Source organism: Aulonocara sp. 'chitande type north' Nkhata Bay, linkage group LG10, assembly GCF_057382095.1.
Source record: "Aulonocara sp. 'chitande type north' Nkhata Bay isolate Kocher_YH1m ecotype deep benthic linkage group LG10, A_spYH_male_GT1.1, whole genome shotgun sequence".
In the NCBI taxonomy this organism is placed as follows: domain Eukaryota; kingdom Metazoa; phylum Chordata; class Actinopteri; order Cichliformes; family Cichlidae; genus Aulonocara; species Aulonocara sp. 'chitande type north' Nkhata Bay.
The window spans coordinates 5,427,769-5,449,169 of NC_141353.1; the positions used below are offsets into that span (position 1 = coordinate 5,427,769).

At 41.6% G+C, this 21,401-nt stretch overlaps 1 protein-coding gene across 4 annotated transcripts in view; it reads left to right on the plus strand.

The window, feature by feature from the left end:
* The window catches only part of robo3 (roundabout, axon guidance receptor, homolog 3 (Drosophila)), a 172,167-nt gene that overhangs the window by 84,118 nt on the left and 66,648 nt on the right, over window positions 1–21,401 (plus strand). For all 4 annotated transcript variants that reach the window (XM_086307900.1, XM_086307897.1, XM_086307898.1 and 1 more), the window contains exon 2: window positions 3,232–3,558. In XM_086307900.1, the coding sequence (XP_086164026.1) occupies window positions 3,232–3,558 (327 nt within the window). The remainder of the gene's footprint in view (window positions 1–3,231; window positions 3,559–21,401) is intronic.

The following is a 21,401-nucleotide window of genomic DNA, read 5'->3' on the forward strand; positions in this document are numbered from 1 at the left end:
CTACAGTGGGAGAAAGTTCATTTCTCCAAGCTTGCTTTGCTGTGGATAGCAGGCGTATGATCTGTCAAGAGTTGGTCTTCAGTGGTTGCAACTTGGACGTTCTCTTGATAATATTTAGCTCAGTCGCACATGATGGTCTCGTCCTACTTAAAAGCCTTTGCTTTACATTTCCACATGACTTATTCCAACCAGCTTTTACTGTAAAATTTATGAGTCAGCTCTTAAAGGCTGTGCCCTGCTGAGTTCTCACAACAGACACCCCCCTTCCTCTCTTCCAGATATCCCCGATCAGACAGGCTCAGCTCAGCCACGATGCTACTACCTTAAAGCTATTAGATGAACAGTCTACAGCTCAGAGGCCTTGAGGGAGGTCAGAGAGCACTTAACCAAATGACAACTGTTTTCTGTTAGCATTCGACAGAAGAGCAACCTTTTAACAATATTACTTTATTTGATTCATTTTTAGAAATCCTTCACATCAAAAGTTTTCTCTGGTAGTGCTGCAGCGTAGAATTCCATTTGGGTTTTCAAAGAAAACGACAGCGCTGATTCTAAATTTGATCAGTGCAAGTTCAGGCTTATATTTTCCATCACAAGGTGCTTTTTTGGGAATCGTTTGTATAAATTAAACTATCATGAATTCTTGAATTAAATTACAACCACTTTCAGCCCCAGTTCAAAGTCATCAAAAAACGAAAACTGTAAAAACATTTTAGTCAACTGAAATGTGAAGAAAGTGGTAATGTTTGATGCAAGATAACAAATAACAGTGTTTTAAATGTAATTTTAGGTGTATCCTTATCTTGTGTCGTGCTTTCAGTGCATGCTTTCCAGCTTCTATTTGATTCTAACTAAAAGCAACTTCAAAGCTTTAGCACATTTTCCTCCTATCCTGAGCTTCCTATCTCTTTGAATGTAATTTCATCGAGAGCAAGACTGTCATATGGTACTCTATATCCCATCGGCAGGAAGCACTTAAGTGGAGTTTTTAATCCCCCAAAACCTTCTTGAGGATTTGTCGCTTTGAAGGCGAGAATTTTGACTGCTTTTCTTATCAGACGTTATCAGGAAAGTCTTAACCTTTGAACTTCCTTTTATCCATGCACCTGTGGGATGAACTATTGTAGCTGTCTTTCTTTTCTGTCACCCTGCAGCATACAGTCTACAACTTTCCTATGCTGCAGGCACGTTTTAAGCTATCTCTCAATATTAGAGGATAAGCACAGGGAGCTGATCACCTCCTAGGTTAAAGATTTGTCCAAATGCAACAGTGTCACTATCTGCTCACTTGTAGCTCTGTCTTCTTTTTGTTTTCAGTCTTCTTTACATGCAAATTTACACAAGCTTTCATGATTGAAAGCAATTTAGACAAAACCTATTTAAGTCTTATTTGAACAATCATGGCTTCAGTGGTGTGGAATAAAACTACAGTCTGGAGCTCAGCTGCAGCGCTCCTAAAAAATAAACAGCAATTCATGTTTTCTGTTTTCCTGTTAAATGCACAGCGCTCAGGCTAATCTCCTGCTGTGAATGTTCTAAAAAGACAACACTGCTCAACATTAGGATATTGCTAAGCATTGCAGCACTCTTATAATTTACAAAACAGCATGGCTTGGTAGTATAGTGGTGAGGCAAGACAAATCAGAAATACACTCATGAATCCCACAAGCGTCTGAAAAACACAGACGATGATGCACCTCCTCTTCTCTTGCTTTTGTTTGCTCTCCAGGGTGATGTTTCACTTGTGCCTCGTGGTTTTTGAGTTTATGTTATTGCTTTTCTAACGTTACAGCACAACCCTCATGCTATCATTTGCAACTCTGATTCTAAAAATAAAATAAAATCAGGCATCGTCTAAAATGTAAAAAACAAAAAACACAGAATGTAATGATTTGGATTAAATTCAAACACAAAAACACGTCAAATGTTTAAACAGAGAAAAACAGTGTGACTTTGAATTTGATAGGAACAGCATCCACACTTGAACAACAGTCTGTGAAAGTCTGGGGACTGAGAAGACCAGCTGCTGGAATGTTGTCCTGTTCTTGTCTGTTATCAGATCACATCATGATGTGCTAAATGTTTTCAACTGGTGAGAGGTCTGGACTGCAGGCAGGGCATTTCAGCACGATGCCATGGTGTTGTAATAGACACAGTATGCGGTATAGATGGGTGCATATGTTGATCCTAAACTTCCATAAACCTTTCAGCATTTATTGTGCTTTTAAAGTGTCTCGGTTTACATATTTGACGTGTTTTCTATGTTTCATTGTGAAAAAAATATGGATTTACTAGTTGTCCCAACTTTTTCTGGAGCGAGGTTGATTATTGGGCGAAGGAGAGCAACATTTGGAGGTGGTAGAAGAACCTGGGGGAGTTACCCTACTTTAATCTCTCTCTGCTTCTGTCTTTCAATCCAATTTTCAGAAGAGAAAGAGAACACTTGCAGAGCTCTGAACAAGAATTTAATACATTTGGACAGATTAGCACAAACCTGAACCCCAAACACCTGTCGAGACAATTCAGCAAAGCATTCTTTGAAAGTAAAGTACAGAGCTGATTATACGTGTTCAGTATCTTAGTATGTGCACAGTTCAGTCAGCCTACTTTCTCATCGGCTTGAGATCAGAGTGGTTCCTGCGCATTTACTGCCTTCATGCTTCTCATCCACGGCTCGAGGATTTGCTTTTAGTTTTATAGATGCTGAATTTAGAGCATGTAATTTCACACGTCCTCTCGAGTTATACTTGAAATGTAACATTATGTGCTCATTTCACACAGTCGTGTTGTTGGTGATAAAATGACGAGTTCAGCTGCAGTCCAGCTCAAGAGGTTTGGAAATAGGCGAGCTGAGTGTGTTTTTACAAGTTTTGCCGCCCACTTGCCTTTTGTGTGTAGTGGCCAATATATAAAAAGGAAAAAAAAGGCTGAGGACTTTTAGGCTCGTTAGGTGCGATTCTTTCCACTGGTATGCTTTTATAACCATGTTCTTCACATCCGTAGTCTGTGAGCAATGTAGTTTTACGGTATTCCCATCGTACAAACTTTGGCTTATACTCAGTTCAGTGCCTTAAAATGAGGTTTTTGTATAATTTGGCATTAATGACTAAGCAGATGCTGTGTTCCTCATGACGTGATATGTCAAATGACATTGGCTGTATCACAATAAAACATACACCACAAATGTAGTCTTTAACTCGTCTCTCCTCTGTGGTGTCTTTTTCCCACCAGGATCCCGACCCAGATTAGAGGATGCCGCCCCTCGGATTGTAGAGCACCCCTCTGATTTAATTGTGTCCAAGGGGGAGCCAGCTACCCTCAACTGTAAGGCTGAGGGGCGTCCGACCCCGATGGTGGAATGGTACAAAGACGGAGAGCGGGTCGAGACTGATCGAGAGGACCCTCGGTCCCACAGGATGCTATTACCCAGCGGCTCCCTCTTCTTTCTGCGAATTGTACATGGAAGGCGAAGCAAACCTGATGAGGGTGTGTATGTGTGTGTGGCACGCAACTACTTGGGTGAAGCAGTCAGTCGCAATGCATCGCTGGAAGTGGCAAGTAAGTGTCTTTGATGTTTTTGCTATAAGGCTCAGTTGTGGAGCTTGTGTGAGTGTGTGTGTGTTTTAGCGTGGGTTCACAGCAACCGTGATCTCAGTGTTTTATGCTTGTATTATAAATTAAAAAGCCTATAGCACGAGAAAAAGGATGGTTCCTTATGAGCAGCACTGGGCGATGGTGGGGAGGACAAACTCGGCATTAACAGACAAAACCAGGCTCAGGGAGAGGCAACCATCTGTTGTGATCTGTTGGCTGGGAGGTGAGGGAAGACAGAAAAAAAGAGTGCCTCATGAGAAGTCACCCAGCTGCCTGAGCCTATAGCATCACAGGTTCCAGCCCTTTAAAGTCTAACTTAAAAGTAGGGAATGCCCTCTCTCTCTTGAATCCAAACTGGGAGCTGGTTCCACAGCAGAGGGGCTTTGCTGGTTCGGCAAAATACTAAGCAGCAGAGGCAACAAGAAACAAAAGAATATGGTGTATATTGAGAAAAGCAGTCCACATAACAAGTGTCAAATATCATGTAATTTCAGTAATGAACTAAATCACAGATAAAACTCAACGAAAAATAATATTAGCTGCGTTTTAAAAGCAGAGGTGTGCCGAGTAAACTTCAAAACACTCTGCTCTCTTATCATCGCTTTCACTTGGCTGAGTTAACTTAAGACACCACCCCTGACCTTGGTGTCAGATCTCCTGGCAGCTTTACCCGGAGCCCACCCCGCCACAAATGGCCCACTCACCCTTCTCTCCAGCCTCCACTGCCCAGGCCTCTGTGACCAGGCCTGTTAATGTAGATAGATGACAGCTAGCTCCGACAACAGAGATAACAGTTGTCGCCACTGGACAGGAAAGCTGAAAAACTGTCTCGCAGGGAGGGGACCAAAGGCCACTGTTAGTTGGCAGCTTCTCACTAGCAGATGTTCGATCCTTAAAATACAACATTCTCCTGTCAGATGGGTTTCCAACAAACACCTCTTGATTTTTTTCCCCATAACCATGCTTCCTGTTAGCAGTGAGATTGGGCAGAGCCAATTAAATCTTTGCTGCTAGAGTCTCTTATTTCCTTTAGTTTTAGAAAATCATTATAAAGTAAAAGTTTATTTTGACAGCGCCAGCAGGTAATTTCAAGAAATCCTGTCAGTTTATAATACAAACATAGTTGGGGACTAGTTAATTGCTCTCTCTGTGTAGACATATAATATGACTTGTCAGATGACATCTATAATGAGCAGAATCATTGTTGTGACAGTGATAGCCAGGCTCTACTCTGATATCTTTCTTAATCTGCTCATTTAGACAAACCTGCCTCCAGCAGCTGTTGCAGATTCACATTTCCTCTAATCCCCCTCACTCAGGCTTCTCCTAGTATCGACCTCCCTTTAAAACTATAACCATCTCTTGTTGCACTAACGGAAAGCAGCTGAATATGGTCAAACAAACCCTGATCCCCACTAAAAACTAGCAAAGCCCTAGCTTCTTGTGCAACACTTTGCAGCCAGGTCTCATATTTTCTTGAAATGCTCTCCCCACAAAGTTAATAATAAGACTGAATTCCCCCCGTTCACCTCAACAGAAGAACGGCCCATGAATCATTCTACATCCTCCATAAGCAGCTGGGATCTGCAGAGTGTGTCCGTCACCCCGACTAAAGCGTTCCTCAAGTAGCGTGAAGAATTACCTTTCACTTTGGTCTCGCTCTGTTTCAGTATCAACATCAGCTGCGGGGTGTTTTTTGAAGTGTAAGCTGTATGTGGAAACCTGGACAGGTAGAGTAGGTGGAGGTGTTGTGAATCACTTTTCACTTTTCAAAAAGTGGAAAGGAATGAATCAGCGACAGAGGCCTTACATTTCTCGCTCCACATGAATAATCCCCAGTGTTTTCCTCAACTCTTTCTTCGTGCTGTGCTAGTTTTAAGCTCTTCTTAAGACATGCAAAGATGCTCCTCCTGCTTTTCTTCATTCATCACATTAGCATAGCGCTTAACCAAATGTTTTTATGTTTTCCAGCACCCTTACCATATATCTGACAGCTGTTAAAGGTTACCAGAGAGTTTAATCTTCTTTGTAGGCCCACATCAACAAAATCTAACACTCAGTCTCTGTGAGGTGGTGGAGGGTCACAAGGGTTTATCTATAACACCAGTGTGATTTCAGCCTGCAGTGCCACTAGCTGATCAGTCCTGTTTCTGTATATCCAGCTTCCTCCATTAATACTGTGGTGTCATGAGGTGACATTGTGCACAGCTGCCTGCAGACACACACATGTACATGGACATAACTTGGCACACAGCGGTTGCTTTCACAGATTAGCATCCCTAATCCATGTTGGTAGAGGGAAAACCGATGTATTTTTACTTGTGTCTTCATGCCAGCACACAGACACACTTTTGGAGTATCGCCCCCAGAGAGAGACAGAGACGGAGGTTGTATAGAACAAACAGTTGCCAAAGCCAAAGCCAGGCCAGTGCCAGCTCCTTCCAGGCCCCTCTGCACAGCACCAATGGGGCCTGAGATGAGGCCAGAGGCACATAAGCCTGCCTGGAGCTGCCTGGGGGGCTCAGCATGGCACCAAAAAGGCGCAAGATGGCACTTGGTGGCATGGTGTCACTTTGCTCCCCAGCCGGTGACTTGGAAGCACTGAGGGCAAACTGAGAGAGAGCTGCATTGTGTATTGGTGTGTATATTTGGTACTGAGGTGAAAGCCAACACAGCGGGAAGGGTGGAAGGTTCAGGAGGTTTAACCCCTCACGGACCATCTGCTGTAAGCTGAGAAGCAGGCAGGGTGATGACAGCCAGTGTGCTGCAGTATGGATAAACTGGCAGAATTTCCCAGCGCTATAGACTATTAAAAAAACTGCTTGGTTAGGTTTAGGGGGGGGAAAGCCTTTGGGTTAAAATAAACCCAATTACAACATAAAGTACAAGGCAAAAAAAATCACCACATATGTCTTATTAGTGAAGTTGTGTGAATACAAAGAGTAGTATTCCAAATAAAAAGATATCTATGTGTGCCTTAGAAAAAATTTTATGGGTCAGCATCACTCCAAGGTTTTGGAATGGAATTTTACAAATGATGATGAGAGCTAAAATTAGGAAGTTTTAGTTGAATTTATGAACCCTTAATAAACATAGTTATTCAGAAGAAGTTAAATAACTTTCTTCCTTTCTTTTCTTTTCACAAGTTTTTTGCAGGTACAATTGTGTTTAATCATTTTTTCACAGCAGTAAACAGACCATTGTTCTTTTGCAAGCATTTATTCCATGCTAATTACACACTCAATACCTCATTAAGGATGGTTCTACTTAGTTGCCGACTTAGTTTGCATTTATTAATGACACATTTGATGAATGGATGCTGGATCCAAGAACTGTTAGTCTTTTGAAGTATCAGCAGATGTAGCTAAACCTCACAGGTGATGTTGCTAGCAGCTGAAAGTAATTCTACATTTAAAAAAATATTTTGCATCAGATGATGTGTTGCTACATAATACATTTGAGAGCTTTTAAAAAAATGCTGGAACAAAAGGGAGTAGTCATACCAACAGAATTACTGCACAATTTCTTTCACTTTGTGCTGTTTGTGTAGCTGTTATTTAGCAGTAGTCCCAGCCTGTGTGTAGCACTGCCCTGCTTTAAGAGCACATCCTCCATCTCTAGTATATCCGCCCAAATTGTGTTTTTCACCCCAATCCTATCCGATTTTGCAAGCTAAAAAGGATCCTTCGATTCTGAAAATGTGCCATACAAACTTGTATGGCACGTCTGTTGGAAGCTAGTCAGCACAATAGTCCTAACGGGCCAGAGACCCCTTGGCGGAGATTTGACATTCAGAGTGACTTGCCCGAGCTCTTGGCGGCTTTTTACTTTGAGTGCTTTACAACTCTGACATTTTTATTATGCCTGCTACTCTGCCTGGCTTTATTGCTCATGAATATTCACACCAACCGGCAAGGGGAAATGGCGCTTTTTCCAACGTGCTTGGGGCGGAGTCAAAGGAACTTCAAATAAAGCTGACTGTAGTAAACTCTGAGACTTTTATTGCCCCCCAAACCAACTCACACCCTTTGATCTAAGGTCATTTTGAGGTTAACCTTCACAGATGCAGCTGTCTTGAGAATTTTAGGGAGTGAACAGGTGGAGACATGATAAAATTGTCTTCCTCGTTCTTTTTTGTGAATTTCATGTGTGTGTGTGTGTAAACATGTGTAAGTCTTTGTACCTATAGTCCAGGCCAACTTTCTCACCCTGTGTAATCCTCTACAGTAGTGTCAGTGTGGGAGAAACAGCTGAACTGCACTGTTACCAGCTGGATGCTGCTTTCCTTTTCCAGCTCTCTCTCTCTCTCTCTCTCTCTCTCTCACACACACACGCACACAGAAAAACCGCAGTGTGTGTGTACACACACCTGTCATACTGGCTTTGATCACTGTGACCCCTGTGCAGAAAAATGGATTTCAAGGTTTATGAATCTGGAAATGAGAAAGGGTTTTGGTGGGTTTAGGGAAGTTAGGAGTGCAGGACAGAAAAGTGGTGTGGCTTTCTTAAAAGAGTATTCACTCTCCACGCTGCCTGTGCCGTCCTAGAACTGATCTGTATCTCTGCTGGTAACCCCGGTGGTTTGAAGCCATATGAAACAAGGCTGGTGGAAGCTAGCATAATTTGGAAACCTACTGACTATCAGCTGATGACTCAGTATCTTTGAGTAACAGCCAATGTTTCAGGCCTTCCAGTATATCAGCAGATGTCTGGGCCAAGATCTCCTGTTCCATTGGACATCTGTTTGCAGTCCAACTATAAATGCTGACAAAAAAGTCACTTTCTTGTCACATAATAGTCAATGATTTCTGAAATTGTATCTTATCCCCCATTCAGCTCTCGTCATTTTCTTGCCACATCGACCAAAGAATACTCAAATGCCTGTGTGTGGAGGCTGCATTACTAATAGACTTAAGCTTCTTTTACACTGTTAATAACCTTTCAGATTTTTCAGTTAGCCTTTTAAAGCTGTTACTCTATTTGAATCAGCTGATGTTATCATATCATTATGTCTTAGATGTCTTTCAAAGAGAGGTTATTGACATGTGCTGATATCTAAAATTGAGCTGGAAATCTTCAGCAGTTAAATAAGTGTGATGCTTGTAACGTCTCCATAATTGGTTGCTCATAGCATTAGTAAGCAGTCCTCTCATTAGCAAAGAATTTGCTTGCTGAGTCTCACATTCAGACCTCCCAGCATTTTTGCTTGCATCCACAGCAGCATGGTAATGTTCTCCACCAGCTGCCTGATATGAAAAATATGATTTTCAGTGGATGAGTCTCCATGAGGACTTCAGGGTCAATATCCTTTACTATACCTACATACTTACCATGGAAAGGTTTGTGTTTGTTTTTATTCACCGCACTAACAGAGTGACACTACCATCACCACTCCTACTAAACTCTGCAGCAGCAGAACTCTCAGTTGCTCAGAGATAACAGACCCATCCTCTTTGTGTTTGCGTGTGTGTGTGTATTTGTGTGACCTCAGAGGTGTATTCATGCTTCACTAATGGGATTGTAGGTCTCGGCCTTGCGGAGCACAGAGCTGGTGGTTATTCTGATCTTAGAAAGGGGGGATCAGATGGCCGGAGTGAAGCCGTCAGCTTAACCCCCTCTGTATGATCCCACCGTCTGCTGGTCGTTGAGCTAGACCCACTAGCCAAACACTTCTCTAGAGGATAACCATGAATTAATTAGACCATTGAGTGTGTGTGCGCGTGTGTGTTCCGAGAGACAAAAGCCAAAGGGTGAGGGGTTAGACTGGGGGTTGGGGGGCATTGACAACAGGTGATGTAGCCTCCTCCCCCTCTTCAACAACAGTGTAACACAGAGGCCATGGGGGATGCAGACAACAATAAAGGTCCCGTGCTCCAACTGTTGTGTCCAATCACGCCCCATTGTGTTTCTGCGCTACTGATCGTAGGCACTGCACTGCCTTATACACAAGGTCCTCTGCTAAATCACAGTGCTAGTTGGTAGCATGAATATGTTGCATTTGTTCTTTAAGATATTCAAGATGAACTAAAATTAACCATTTGAGCCATCAGCACAACTGAAGGGTTGTTTTCTCTGTCTGTGAAGACCTAGCTTTGAAGGTTCAACTGACTAAACATGGCACCCACTCACTACATGCACCCATGTGTTGGTGTTGTTCCTGCATCATCATAGTGATGTTACCCAAATTAATTTTAGTCATGTTGGTTTGCTAGTGATAGTTTAAAAATGCATTAGCTAACTTCTTGGCTAATGCTAACTGAATGCTCCGACAACGTAACTGTTCAGTTGCACTGTTGATCCTTTATAAACATTATTATGATGGTCTAGGAACAACATCAGATTGTGCCTGTTACACATATCCAAGAAAATTTACTGCCTAGAGTGCATGTGTGCATTATTTTATGTTATCAACAGTCACACAAAGAACCAGAAGAAGAAATCACCAATGTGGAACTGAAACTAGATAATGTTTGCCATTTTTGCCTGAAAAATGTGAAAAATGTTAGGGCCAATGGACAACAATTTTGCTTTGTTGTAGGGCTGCCAAAGTAAATAGGCTTCTAGGAGTTTGGCTAACAGGGAGGAAACCAAACATCACAGTGAACAATTTGGAATGAACACATGTACTTTTGCACCCCTAGTCTGCATATATGTATTAGTCATGTGATTTGGTTAAGAATATAATTCATTGTTGGCAGTCTTACAGGATGCATAATGACCTCCTGTTTGAGCTCATTGAGGCCAACAATAGCCCTCTGGCAGAATTACACAAGGGGTGTGTGGTGTGAATGTATTGCTCCAGGGCACAGAATAGAAAGAAAAGCAAATCTGGAAGTTGGTAGCTTAGTAGACACAAAGATTGAAAGGGTGATAAAGCACCAATCATTTACTCGGTTTCAGGTTACATGCTAAATGTATTCCTGTAATTATTGTTTGTATGTAGTTGAAAGGCCATTGTTTTGCATTGCCTGATATTGCTCTGCACAGGGCAGAAGTAGAGCTAGGGTAAACCTACCCAGACTGCTCTGCTCTTTTGAGCCTGAGCCCCCTGCAGCAGCACTCCTACTGCACCAATGGAGAAGCCTTATTGAAATTAATAAAGATTATGTGTTTTTTAATGTGCTGCTAATGTCGGTCTGAGTGTCTGTAGGGGGAATCATGATAAAACACAGCTAGAGAGAAAGCAGAACAACAACTATAATGACAGCAATAATGAGATGCAACCATGGAATACCCGGCAAGGCAAAAAACAAGACAAATACAAGAATCATGGAAAGTGGCAGTTTGGTAAGAGCTACGGAGGGGATAGCGTAAAATAAATCCATCAATTCATCAGAAACAACATGACGCAGTGCACATCCTGGAGAGTTCCAGGCATCTTTCATGACATACAGTGAGCACGAGAGGCAAACGCAATCAATGCTTGCTTTGAAAGAAATCAATCAAATGCAATCAGAGTATTATAACAGAGCAGATAAAAAGAGCGTTTGTTAAAGCAACAGAGGCACAAGTATCCAAGTAGACATTAAGCCTCAAAATAGAGCAGTTTGCAGGACTCTTTGCTGTAACTGAACCAAGAGCTATTGGGAATGTCATTATATTATTAAACAACAGATTGTTGTCGTTTATGAGCACATCTTAATTAAAGGAAAGGTCAGTGGAGAGTATTAGCAGAAAACAGCTGTCAGAACTGAAGATTTAGTTTTGGTTGACTTTATTTAGTCGCTGGACAATGCAGTCCAGTCAATATGTTCCATCCTATCCTGGTGACTGAAAACCCTAAAATCATTAGATCATAGATCCCAGTAGATGGGAATCTCATTTCAATTGGTGTATAGTCCATCTTAAGTAGTCTTAAGAGTCATCCTTGTTATTTGTCAGTCAATTCAGCAATCATTAGTCATCTCGCTCTAGTAGTTGGACAGCTTCTCATTACTGCTCCCCTCGAGCTAAATTTAGGTTAAATATGGTAAAGTATATATATGATGATTCTAATGATTTCTTAGCAGAAAATATCTTTCTGTCCCAAATCACTACTGTTAAATGTTAAATTATCATTGCTCCCTGTCTCCATATAAATAAGGAGTTTATGTTCTTCACTTGTATCCTAAGGACTGCTGTGGTCTTATTAAGACCAATCTCTCAATTCTTTCGCAATTCAATCATGTTTTACTGTATAAATAGTTCACCTTACGTGCATTAATTTAATAACGTGGTTAGCCTACTCAACGTAAATTACACACGGACAACATTAAGCGACTCACCCAGAGAAGAACGGCTGCTGTTGCCATCATCATCCGTCATCATTTCTGCTACACTGGCAGGGCTAGGGGCCAGGACTCTCCTCTTCGGGTTCTTGGGTGATGTTGCGTCTGATAACAGGCACCACACCCGCAGTAGATGTGCTCGGTGTGAGCTCTTGCAGCAAGCTATCAAATACGGTGCATTTCTCGGCTTTAAAAAAACCCGTTGCCAGGTGTTTCATCAGATTCGAGGTGTTACCTCCTCTGCACAGTATCAGCTTAAAGCACTTGTTGCAGGCTGCTGAGTTTGCATCTTTTGCTGTGAAGTACAGCCAGACTTTGACCGCTTTGCCTTGGGCATTTTTAATCTGTAGCTCTGCTCTAAAAGAACGTACGTACCTGGGCCCGCCTACTATCCTTGGAAAGGTAAAATGATTGGCTAGAATTCAAAGTGTATGACATCTCAGGAAAAAAAAAAAAAGCACCGAAATAAAGCAACGAAATGTGCGCTGCTTTTCGGTCTGGTTACTACCGTTTATGTCAGGTACCGGTACCCATCCATACTCTTGACACATACTCTATGGTGCTGACGAGGAGCACTCAGGTATTTGGCTGTTGTCAAAGTGGCTTTGGTCTTTACTCCTACCCATTTGTCACAATTTAGTTCATTTTGGAAAGTTTCCGTAGTTTGATATATGCCATTGTGAGATATGTGAGGTGTGTTATTCTGATCCTGCATGGTCACAGTCCTTACTGGTTTACATCTTCATTTAGCCACAAAAGTTTTCCTTTTTTTATTATTCAATGCCAGAATAATACAGATCAGCAGTTCTTTGTGGTAAAAGAGGCATTTCAGGGGGACTTAAGCATATTTGACCTATGTGCAAATGGTAGCTATGAGGGCAAACGGCTGTGGAGAATGCTTATTGATTTCTACTGGTGTGTATTTGCACAAGATTCATTTCTCCTTAGGATGCATTTGTGTTAGAAAAGGTCAGTGAACAGGGGCTTTAGTCATTCAAGCAGAGCTAAAGGGATTTCTGCTCCAAGATCCATCTGTTTTTGGAGTTTGTTGACAGGGCGGAAAATTAAAACTGTTGCTCTTCCCTCCCTCAGTCCTACCACAGCCACCCCTTCCCTGTTAGTGCAGGGTTATGATCAGGCATGGCATACAAACAGGCTAAAAAGTGTGCTGGGCACATGGCAGGATGCAAGTTTGGACCATCTGCTCCAGCTATGTGAACACATTTGAGTGTTTTCAATAGGGAGAGCTGCTGCATCAGTTGGGCAACAGCCATAAGTTGTTTAAGTGGACAGAGAGAGCTGACAAGGGGTTAGTTGACACAGACACCGGCTTGTCTCCAACAGAAAGATGCTTATGTTGCATGTGTCAATGACTGGTTTGCACCTCTCTGCTTTTGACTGTGTGGCAGGAAAGGCGACCTAACAGTGAAAGAACATGAACGCATAAAAGAGACGGGGCTGTGTGTGTACCTGTGTGTCCAGTCAACACTGCTGAGACAACTGTTGTGATTCGGCTTCTCTAGATTTTGCTTTGGTTTTTGTCAGTGTATTTCCAAGTAAACATTAAGTGAATAATTTAAAGGGATTTTTAAGCAGATGCCAAAACTTTACAAAAAAAAGAAAAGAAAAGAGTGGTTTTCCCTTTTCAGTGACTGCAGGGTTTATGCAAGTTTTATGTTAAGGTTAGGTGCTATTGTTGGTCTGACCATAGTCTAAATTCTTCTCATAAAGTTTCACTTGAATTGCCTTATTGTTAGAGCTGAATTCAGCTCTAACAATAAGGCTCATTGCCACCATCCCACGCAGTAGTCAATAATTAATAGTGTTGTGTAGGGGCATCCATTGTTCATAGTTGACTGTGCACCCCAATTCACTTAAGGTCGAGTTAAAGAGTGTTTATGGTTTTCCAGATGGATGAACTACAGTAGCCTTGATTGGACCTGAGGGTCAGTTCAGGGCATCTTGGGTTATGGGTTGATGGGGGAGCTTCAGTTGCTTTACAATGGGCGTCTCAATAGCTCTCAGGGACCCTTTTATTCTGCTGCTCTAGGTTAACGTTATGTGCCTAGAGCAGCAGGATGCTAGATTAAAGTAATCCTCTTTTCAAGGCCAGACAATTGTTTTATTAGCTGACCACACACAGGAGGTACAACCACCTCTGTATTGTCATGGGGGACCCTCTGGGAACCGTTTCGGGTGGTATTGGTGGCGGGTGGGCAGATGGAGAGAGGAGGATTGTCATTTCCGTTCTCCTTAGCAATGATATGCATACATTACCAATGCGCCAATTCTCCTTGGTTAAGCTTTTGTATGCTTTCTGAATGTAAGTGTTTGGGTAGAGGAGATTAAACGATTCGGCGATCAATGAACACACATTCCTGCACCATACCTTGGTATGTGGAACATTTTAAACGGAATAATTTCATTCATTAAATTGTAACATGACACATATACGTCTTATAAGTGGTATACAAACATTTACTTACCAAGTCTCATATTTGTCGACATATTCATTGAATTGCACATCATATCACATTAAGTGCATATTTGCATATCCTCCTCTCCTTTCTCTTGCTTTTTGTAACTTGTGGTCCAAATGTTTTTTCCTTGAATTGTTTTTCCCGTCTTGTTTTTGCCAAACAACTCTCATCAAAATGCTGTTTCATCTCCTCTTTTGCTTACTTGCTAAAGGCATGGCACATTTCCAACTGAAGCAGAAAATGGCCTTTAAACCCTCTCCAAGATGTGTGTGTATGTTTGTGCTGGGAGATTGTTCTTGCAAGCTTTTTTTCCCCCCACAACCCTGTCAGATCACGTGTGAGCTACATCGCCTGACCATTTTATTCCACTCAAGCTGAATTAAATATTGACAAATAGTTTGACTATTTCACAAATAGCTGTGGTAATTTGAGGAGACATCTCATCATCATGTCCATGAGAGGAGCATTCTTTTTTGGGGGGGAACAAACCATTGTGTGGCTTCAGGATTCAACTTCATATGCTCCCCAGACGATATATACCAGTTTCAAGTTAACAAAAAGTCCTTTACTATCAATCCAAGATAATCAACTGCCTTCTTTTTTTTATCATCAAACATACACTTTTGGAAACCATGAGCCACTAAATCAGTACACAACTTCATTTAGTTGATAGATCTGATATAGACTGAACATTGAACAGCCATTCACCTTGACCATACCCCGTCTAGAGGGCACAATCTAGCACTGTATATCATAAATTCCTGTAAGGACAATATGGCAGTGTAGAAATAAATCTTAACTAAAGCTTTTTGATAATGTGATTGTATTGATCCACACCAGGAAATTGTTTTTTTCTTACTTCTAGCTGCAGATGAAAGGTCAGAAGTCAGGGACAGCTGGCTTCTCTGTTTAAAGAATACCTCTGTTGGTCCGTGCTATGGCTTCCTATTACTTTCATGAGCCAGGGAGCCACCGGTGTTAGTTTAATTCCTAAAGCATTAAAGTGTCAGCACATAGTTTGGTCTGCACGCTGCCCAGGTCTGGGTAGTCATGTGCATCCCACCAGGAATTGCTCTGAAACACGAAGATGGAAATAAAAAGGCACAGAGACTCGTGTGCTCTCTTTCACACATACACAGACACACATGGCATGACATGCCAGTGGAGTTTTGCAGTGGATTAACCTCAAGGTTGCTGGGTGGGTGAGCACAGCCAGAGATTCAGCATGCTCAGAATTGGGATGAGAACCTTCTGCTGAACCACACATAGGTGAACACGCCCCATTCTCTGATGTTGGAAGGATTTGCACTTAAATGAGAATATGTTTGTGTGTCATAGTTTACAGTAAACTGGCTTCATTTGTGTGTGTTTGCACAAACTTGGGAGATTTTTATTAGTCTTTTTTTTAGTGGGAGGGGCCGGGCTAGGGTTGGGCAGGAGAGCTGTAGGGCTTCTTCAGTGTGAGAAGATTTTGCCTGCCAAGTAGTATTTTAATATGCCCCCCCACTTGACTTGAAATATGGCTATTTCAATCAAATGGACCTAGCATTGCCTCAGGCTTGTTCAGCTCTGAGTGGGTTCATGAGTGTGTGTCCAAGTGTAAGGGGGAAGAAAGGGAGGGATAGCAAAGATCCAGCAAGAGACATGCAGGGTTTGCCAAGGCCTTTGATATCATATAAGCATGATATATATTGAGTCTTGGTGCTCCAGAATAACGTGCACCACAGTGTTTGTGGGGTTTTCTTTTAAATGACCATTAATCTGCTTAACATTGGCTAGATCTGACTATCACCTGGCAAATCCAGCCTTTGTTTATACAAATTATATTTACGTCCTACCATCTCCAGGATTATTTATTATTTTATTTTTATTATTTTTATTACAAAGATTATTTTGATTATTTTTTCAGTTGAATTGAATTTGTTGAATTTATAGAGTGCCACTTAATGATATTCACGAAAGAGATTCTTTATATTCTAAAATAAACACCACATTAGAGAAAGAAACCCAAAAATGAGAGAATCCTTTATCAGAATCAGAATACTTTATTAATCCCTAGGGGAAATTATTTTTTGTTACAGTGCTCCATTATAAACAAACATTAACAAAGACAGACAATACACTAACTAAGAATAGCACAATATATACAGGCATATATATATATACATAAAAGCCACTTATTAGTAAATAGCTGAAAAAGAATGAGTAATAAGTTGGTGACAGTGGGAAAGAAGAACTCCTTTTTTTTTGCCTGTCCCATTTGGTTCTTTAGCCATCAGAATTGTTGTCTGAAGACCAACAAGGATACCCAATGGATTTACTTTGCCAAATGGATCATCGTGGCATTGCCGTATTGGTCCATTTGATCGACCTTTGTTTTTATTATTTATTATATTTTATTTTCAGATGTTACAGACGGGGCAGACATGAGTGAGGGATAGGAAAGGGAGAAAGAAAGAGGAAGGAAAAGAAAAACAGAAGGGAAGAGGGACAGTGAGAAAGGGGGTGAGAAAAAAAATTCTCCTGGATCACCTGTTGAGAGAAGAAGAATAGAAAACAAGCAAAAAAAAAAACCAAAGCAACATACTAAACACAACACCATCGCATTAATCTAGCTAAGTGTAAACAGCAGTAAATACTAAATATTCAATATTGTTGTGCAGCACGCAGGACAGACAGCGCACAATGTACTTTGAAGTAGCAGCCAAGAAAGGTGTAATTTAAGTCTACGAGCAGTGAACACCCGTGTGCATACCTGTGTGGATCAGCTCGCTTGTATTCAAATGGTTTCCACATGTAATGGTCTGCAAGAGGATGTAGCGAGCCATAGCCCCGTCCCCCAGGGCATGAAGCAGGCATGGAGGAGATCCAGGCCCCAGACATCCAGAGGCCTCAGAGTGCGAGAGCCCAAGGAGGACCACCGGAGGGGCATCCGTGCCACCCTCATGGGAAGGGCTGAGGATCCCCAGACGAGGCGTCACCCAGTAGCCACCGAGCAGAAGCTAGAGGGGGCTGCACCGGCGTGCCCGCCGGCTCTGCCGGCAGCCAGCTGTGCCAGAGTGAACCGAGCCGCAGGCCCAGAGGCCGGAGGCCCGAGGGCCCCCCGCACCCCGGAGGAGGCCTGACCAAGCAACAGGCGCCAGGCCCCGCCATGTAGCCACCGGGAGTGAGCCGGTACATACCTGAGTGCCCAGCCCCGGACACCAAGAGCCACCAATGCACCGACCCCTGAGGGCATCAGTCACCGGCAGGGAGTGTGGTGAGGGGAGATAGGCCTTGGAGGGCCTGGGAGTTCCCAGAGAGGTGGAGTCTAAGACCCGACCTGACATATAGACACAGACAAACAGGCACACACAGTAGAGCTGGGCGATATATCGAGTTTTTAAAAAATATCGATATATTTTTATACGAGATATAAGATGTGACAATATCCTTTATATCGATATAGTCTATGTTACGTTATAATTATACTTGTGGAGCCGCAAGTTTGCCTCTCTTTCGTCCACTTTCGTCTTTACGCAACATTACTCGGCCTCGCCTCTCCTTCACTGAACACAACTCCCCCTCCTCCCCCATCGCTTCACCTGCAGGAAGCGACAAGATGGACACGGCAAATCTCCGTTAACGAGTTACTGCGCATCGCCCCGTGTGTGGGGCTGGACGGCGTCAACGTGTTAGCTAGCTAACCACGCTAACGAGCTAACCACACTAACGCCATGCAGCCCAGAGGTGCTGCACGGACTAAAATCCTTTCATTTTCTCAAAAGTTGACAGCGCGCCTTATGTATGAATTCTGGTTGTGCTTGATGGCCGCGAACCGATTTTATGTGGAACACGGTGCTCAGCAATCTGTCAAAAAATGTTTTAGTACGACTTTAGTAAGCTACGGAGCTGCACCGCTTGATGGATTGTCGGAGCATTACGGCTGAGCCTCGCGGAGTGATACGTACTGTGCTTCAACGTAATATTACCCTACTGTGTATAAGGACCATAAATGGCACCTGTTAAGAGACGTGGTTGCGAAGCGGATTTCAAACTCCAGGCTGTCAGTCACGCAGTACAAGTTGGGAACAGAGCAGCTGTGAAATCTGTCTTTGTTATTGTGCTCAGCGTCTTTTAGTTTACATTTTGACTGCACAATTGTGAGCTTTTTGTTATGCACAAAAATAACATTGTTTTCTTTTATTTATGGAGCATTATTATTTAATAAATGCTCATAATGTATTTTTGAGTAAATTTTATGTACATCTGCTCTATGTTAATAAAAGTGCCTGTGTGACATCTGGGACACAGCTTTGACTAAGAACTCTCTTTTTGTTCTTACTTTATGGCTTTAAAAAAATATATCGAGATATATATCTTATATCGCCATCCAGCTAAAAAATATCGAGATATGAATTTTGGGCCATATCGCCCAGCCCTAACACACAGACACAAACATGCATTCCCACCCTCATGCACACATATACAAACACTCAGCACTCACCCAACGTAAGAAGAACTCCTTTTTAAGAGGTTAAGTCTGCCATCAGAACCAGAACCATTTAATATGTACTGATGGCATTTGATTCAAATGATATTCATGGTAGTTTTTAGTTTCTCCCACTCTGGAAACAGGGCTGGGTATCGATTCCGACTCACAAGGTCCTGATTCGATGTGATTCAATTTGATTAGACTTTGACTCAGATAATCAGAGATATTATAATTAAGATAATTTATCATTACATATCTATATTTTTATATCTATGTATAAAAAGAAAACTGACACTTGTGTCAAAGTAATATAGCATGTGTGTATATATATATATATATATATATATATATATATATATATATATATATATATATATATATATATATATATATATACACACTAGAGCTGGGCGATATGAGATTTTTTCATATCACGATATGTTTTTTTCATTTCAGGTGATAACGATATATATCACGATATAAGCCAAATAACTATATTTGTAAGATTTAAATGTGCCGTTGCTCACAAGTAAAATGTGAAATAATCAGCAGCTTGTTTTTATTTAAATATTTATTTCCCATAATAAGTTCAACAGGGTAGATGTACTTAAGGAACATGAGACTTTTTCAGATAAATAAAGGCAAATATTGCAAACTACACAAAAGGCAGCCGCTAAAGCGTTTAAGTTTCAAAATAGAACAAACGAAACAGACTAAATTGTCAATTCCACTTAGAAACAAAATATTAATTCTAAAAATAAATCTTAGTTTGTTTTACAGAAGAACAGACAAAACTGACTAACTTTTGTCAATATCAAATAAACTGAGAACTAAAAGGAAATTCTCAATCTCTCCTTGTTGTATAGCTTAGCTTTTCAAACAGTTTTAACAGTTACTTTAGTCTGACAAAAGCCGAATGACGAATTAGCGCTTCCAGTCAGAGACTGAGGCTACGTCCACACGTACACGGGTATTTTTGAAAACGGAGATTTTCCGTTTTCGTTTTAAAAAATAATCCCGTCCACACATAAAGGCAGAAATGAAGGAAAACGCTGCTATGAACATGCCAAAGCAGCAGGTGGCGCTAGATTCCTAACCGTGCAGAAATGTTGGCCAATCAGAAGTCTAGAAGCCTCGGTGGGAAAAAGTAAACAAAGCTGGGGCATAGAAGCAGAACCGAGTCGTAAGTGTGGACGGACAGTAACTGTGTGTATATGTAAGCATTTAACCTTCCTGCCTTCTTGGGACCTTTTTGTGCCACTGCTATGTGTTAAATGGCTGCCATTTCCACTGTGTTCAGTGGAATATAACCAAACTTGCCACAGGATAGTTTTTACCTGTCAATGTTAATATTCCAGTGTGAATTCCTTAAATCAGCCTAAAATGGCTGAGCAGCAGAAATCCCCACACCCATCACCCTGGGGACCATTTTCTGCCCATTGACTTCCATTATAAACGCTATTTTTCAACCCCAAATTATCATCATATGATTTTATTTTTTCTTCTTTTCTTGGATGTCAATGAAGACTCAGGGCCTTGAAGTTTTAATTTTTAAATTGCAAAAAAAATGCAAAAAAAATAATGGCAGGTCAAAATGTATGTTGGTGCCAATCTTTGGTTCATCTAAAGGCCTACTTATAATGACAATCACATATTACTTCAACTGGTTTTTTGTGGAAATATTTAGTTTCGTTTTTTGGTTTTTGGGGCTTATAACACAGGGCGCTCATGTAATAACACTGGGATTTGAAGGGTTAAAACAACGAAAATATAATTAAAACTTTACATGAATATTTCAGGGAGAAGTAGTTTTACAAGGTTGGCTAATTTAAAGTGGAATAAAATATGGATATATGGTCTTTTTATGGCGTGGCTGAGAATGGTCCCTAGGGTGATGGGTGTGAGTTTTTTAAAGGATGGCAGGAGGGTTAAACACTGCAGAGAGTAGAATTAACAGTAACAGTATTGTAGAAATTCCTTTCACCGAAACAATAACGTGGCGCACAGTGTGACGCATGCACCAGTTTATTGTATTTCCAGACTTGCTTTCGGCACAATTTACAGTGCACGCTACTCTGTTTTTTGTCAGACTTGAAATAGCCGAAATACCTTCACACTACGGAACTTCTTTGGCTCTTCCGTTCGACAATCTCTCCGGCATTGGAACCATCATCTGTTTTCTCTTCGGTCACGCTCGGTTGATTTTTCTAGTCGGCACACTCATTTCCTCCATTACGCGCTGGCTCCATTACCCGCTGGCTGCTTCCCAAACAAACACACGTGCGGCTTGGCACTTGTGCTGTACGTAACAAGTCACGCGACGTGACGCTGCGGCTGTGATTGGTTCGGCTCTGCGCTACTTAATTTGGATTGGCTGACCTTTTTTTTTTTTTTTTTTTTTTAAGAGGACAAGAGCGACGAGGTCTATCGCGATAGCTTAATTTCTCTATCGAGTAAAAGTTATATCGCGATACATATCGTTATCGTTCTATCGCCCAGCTCTAATATATACACTCAACAAAAATATAAACGCAACACCTTTGTTACTGCTCCCATTCCCCATGGGATGGACGTAGAGACCTAAAA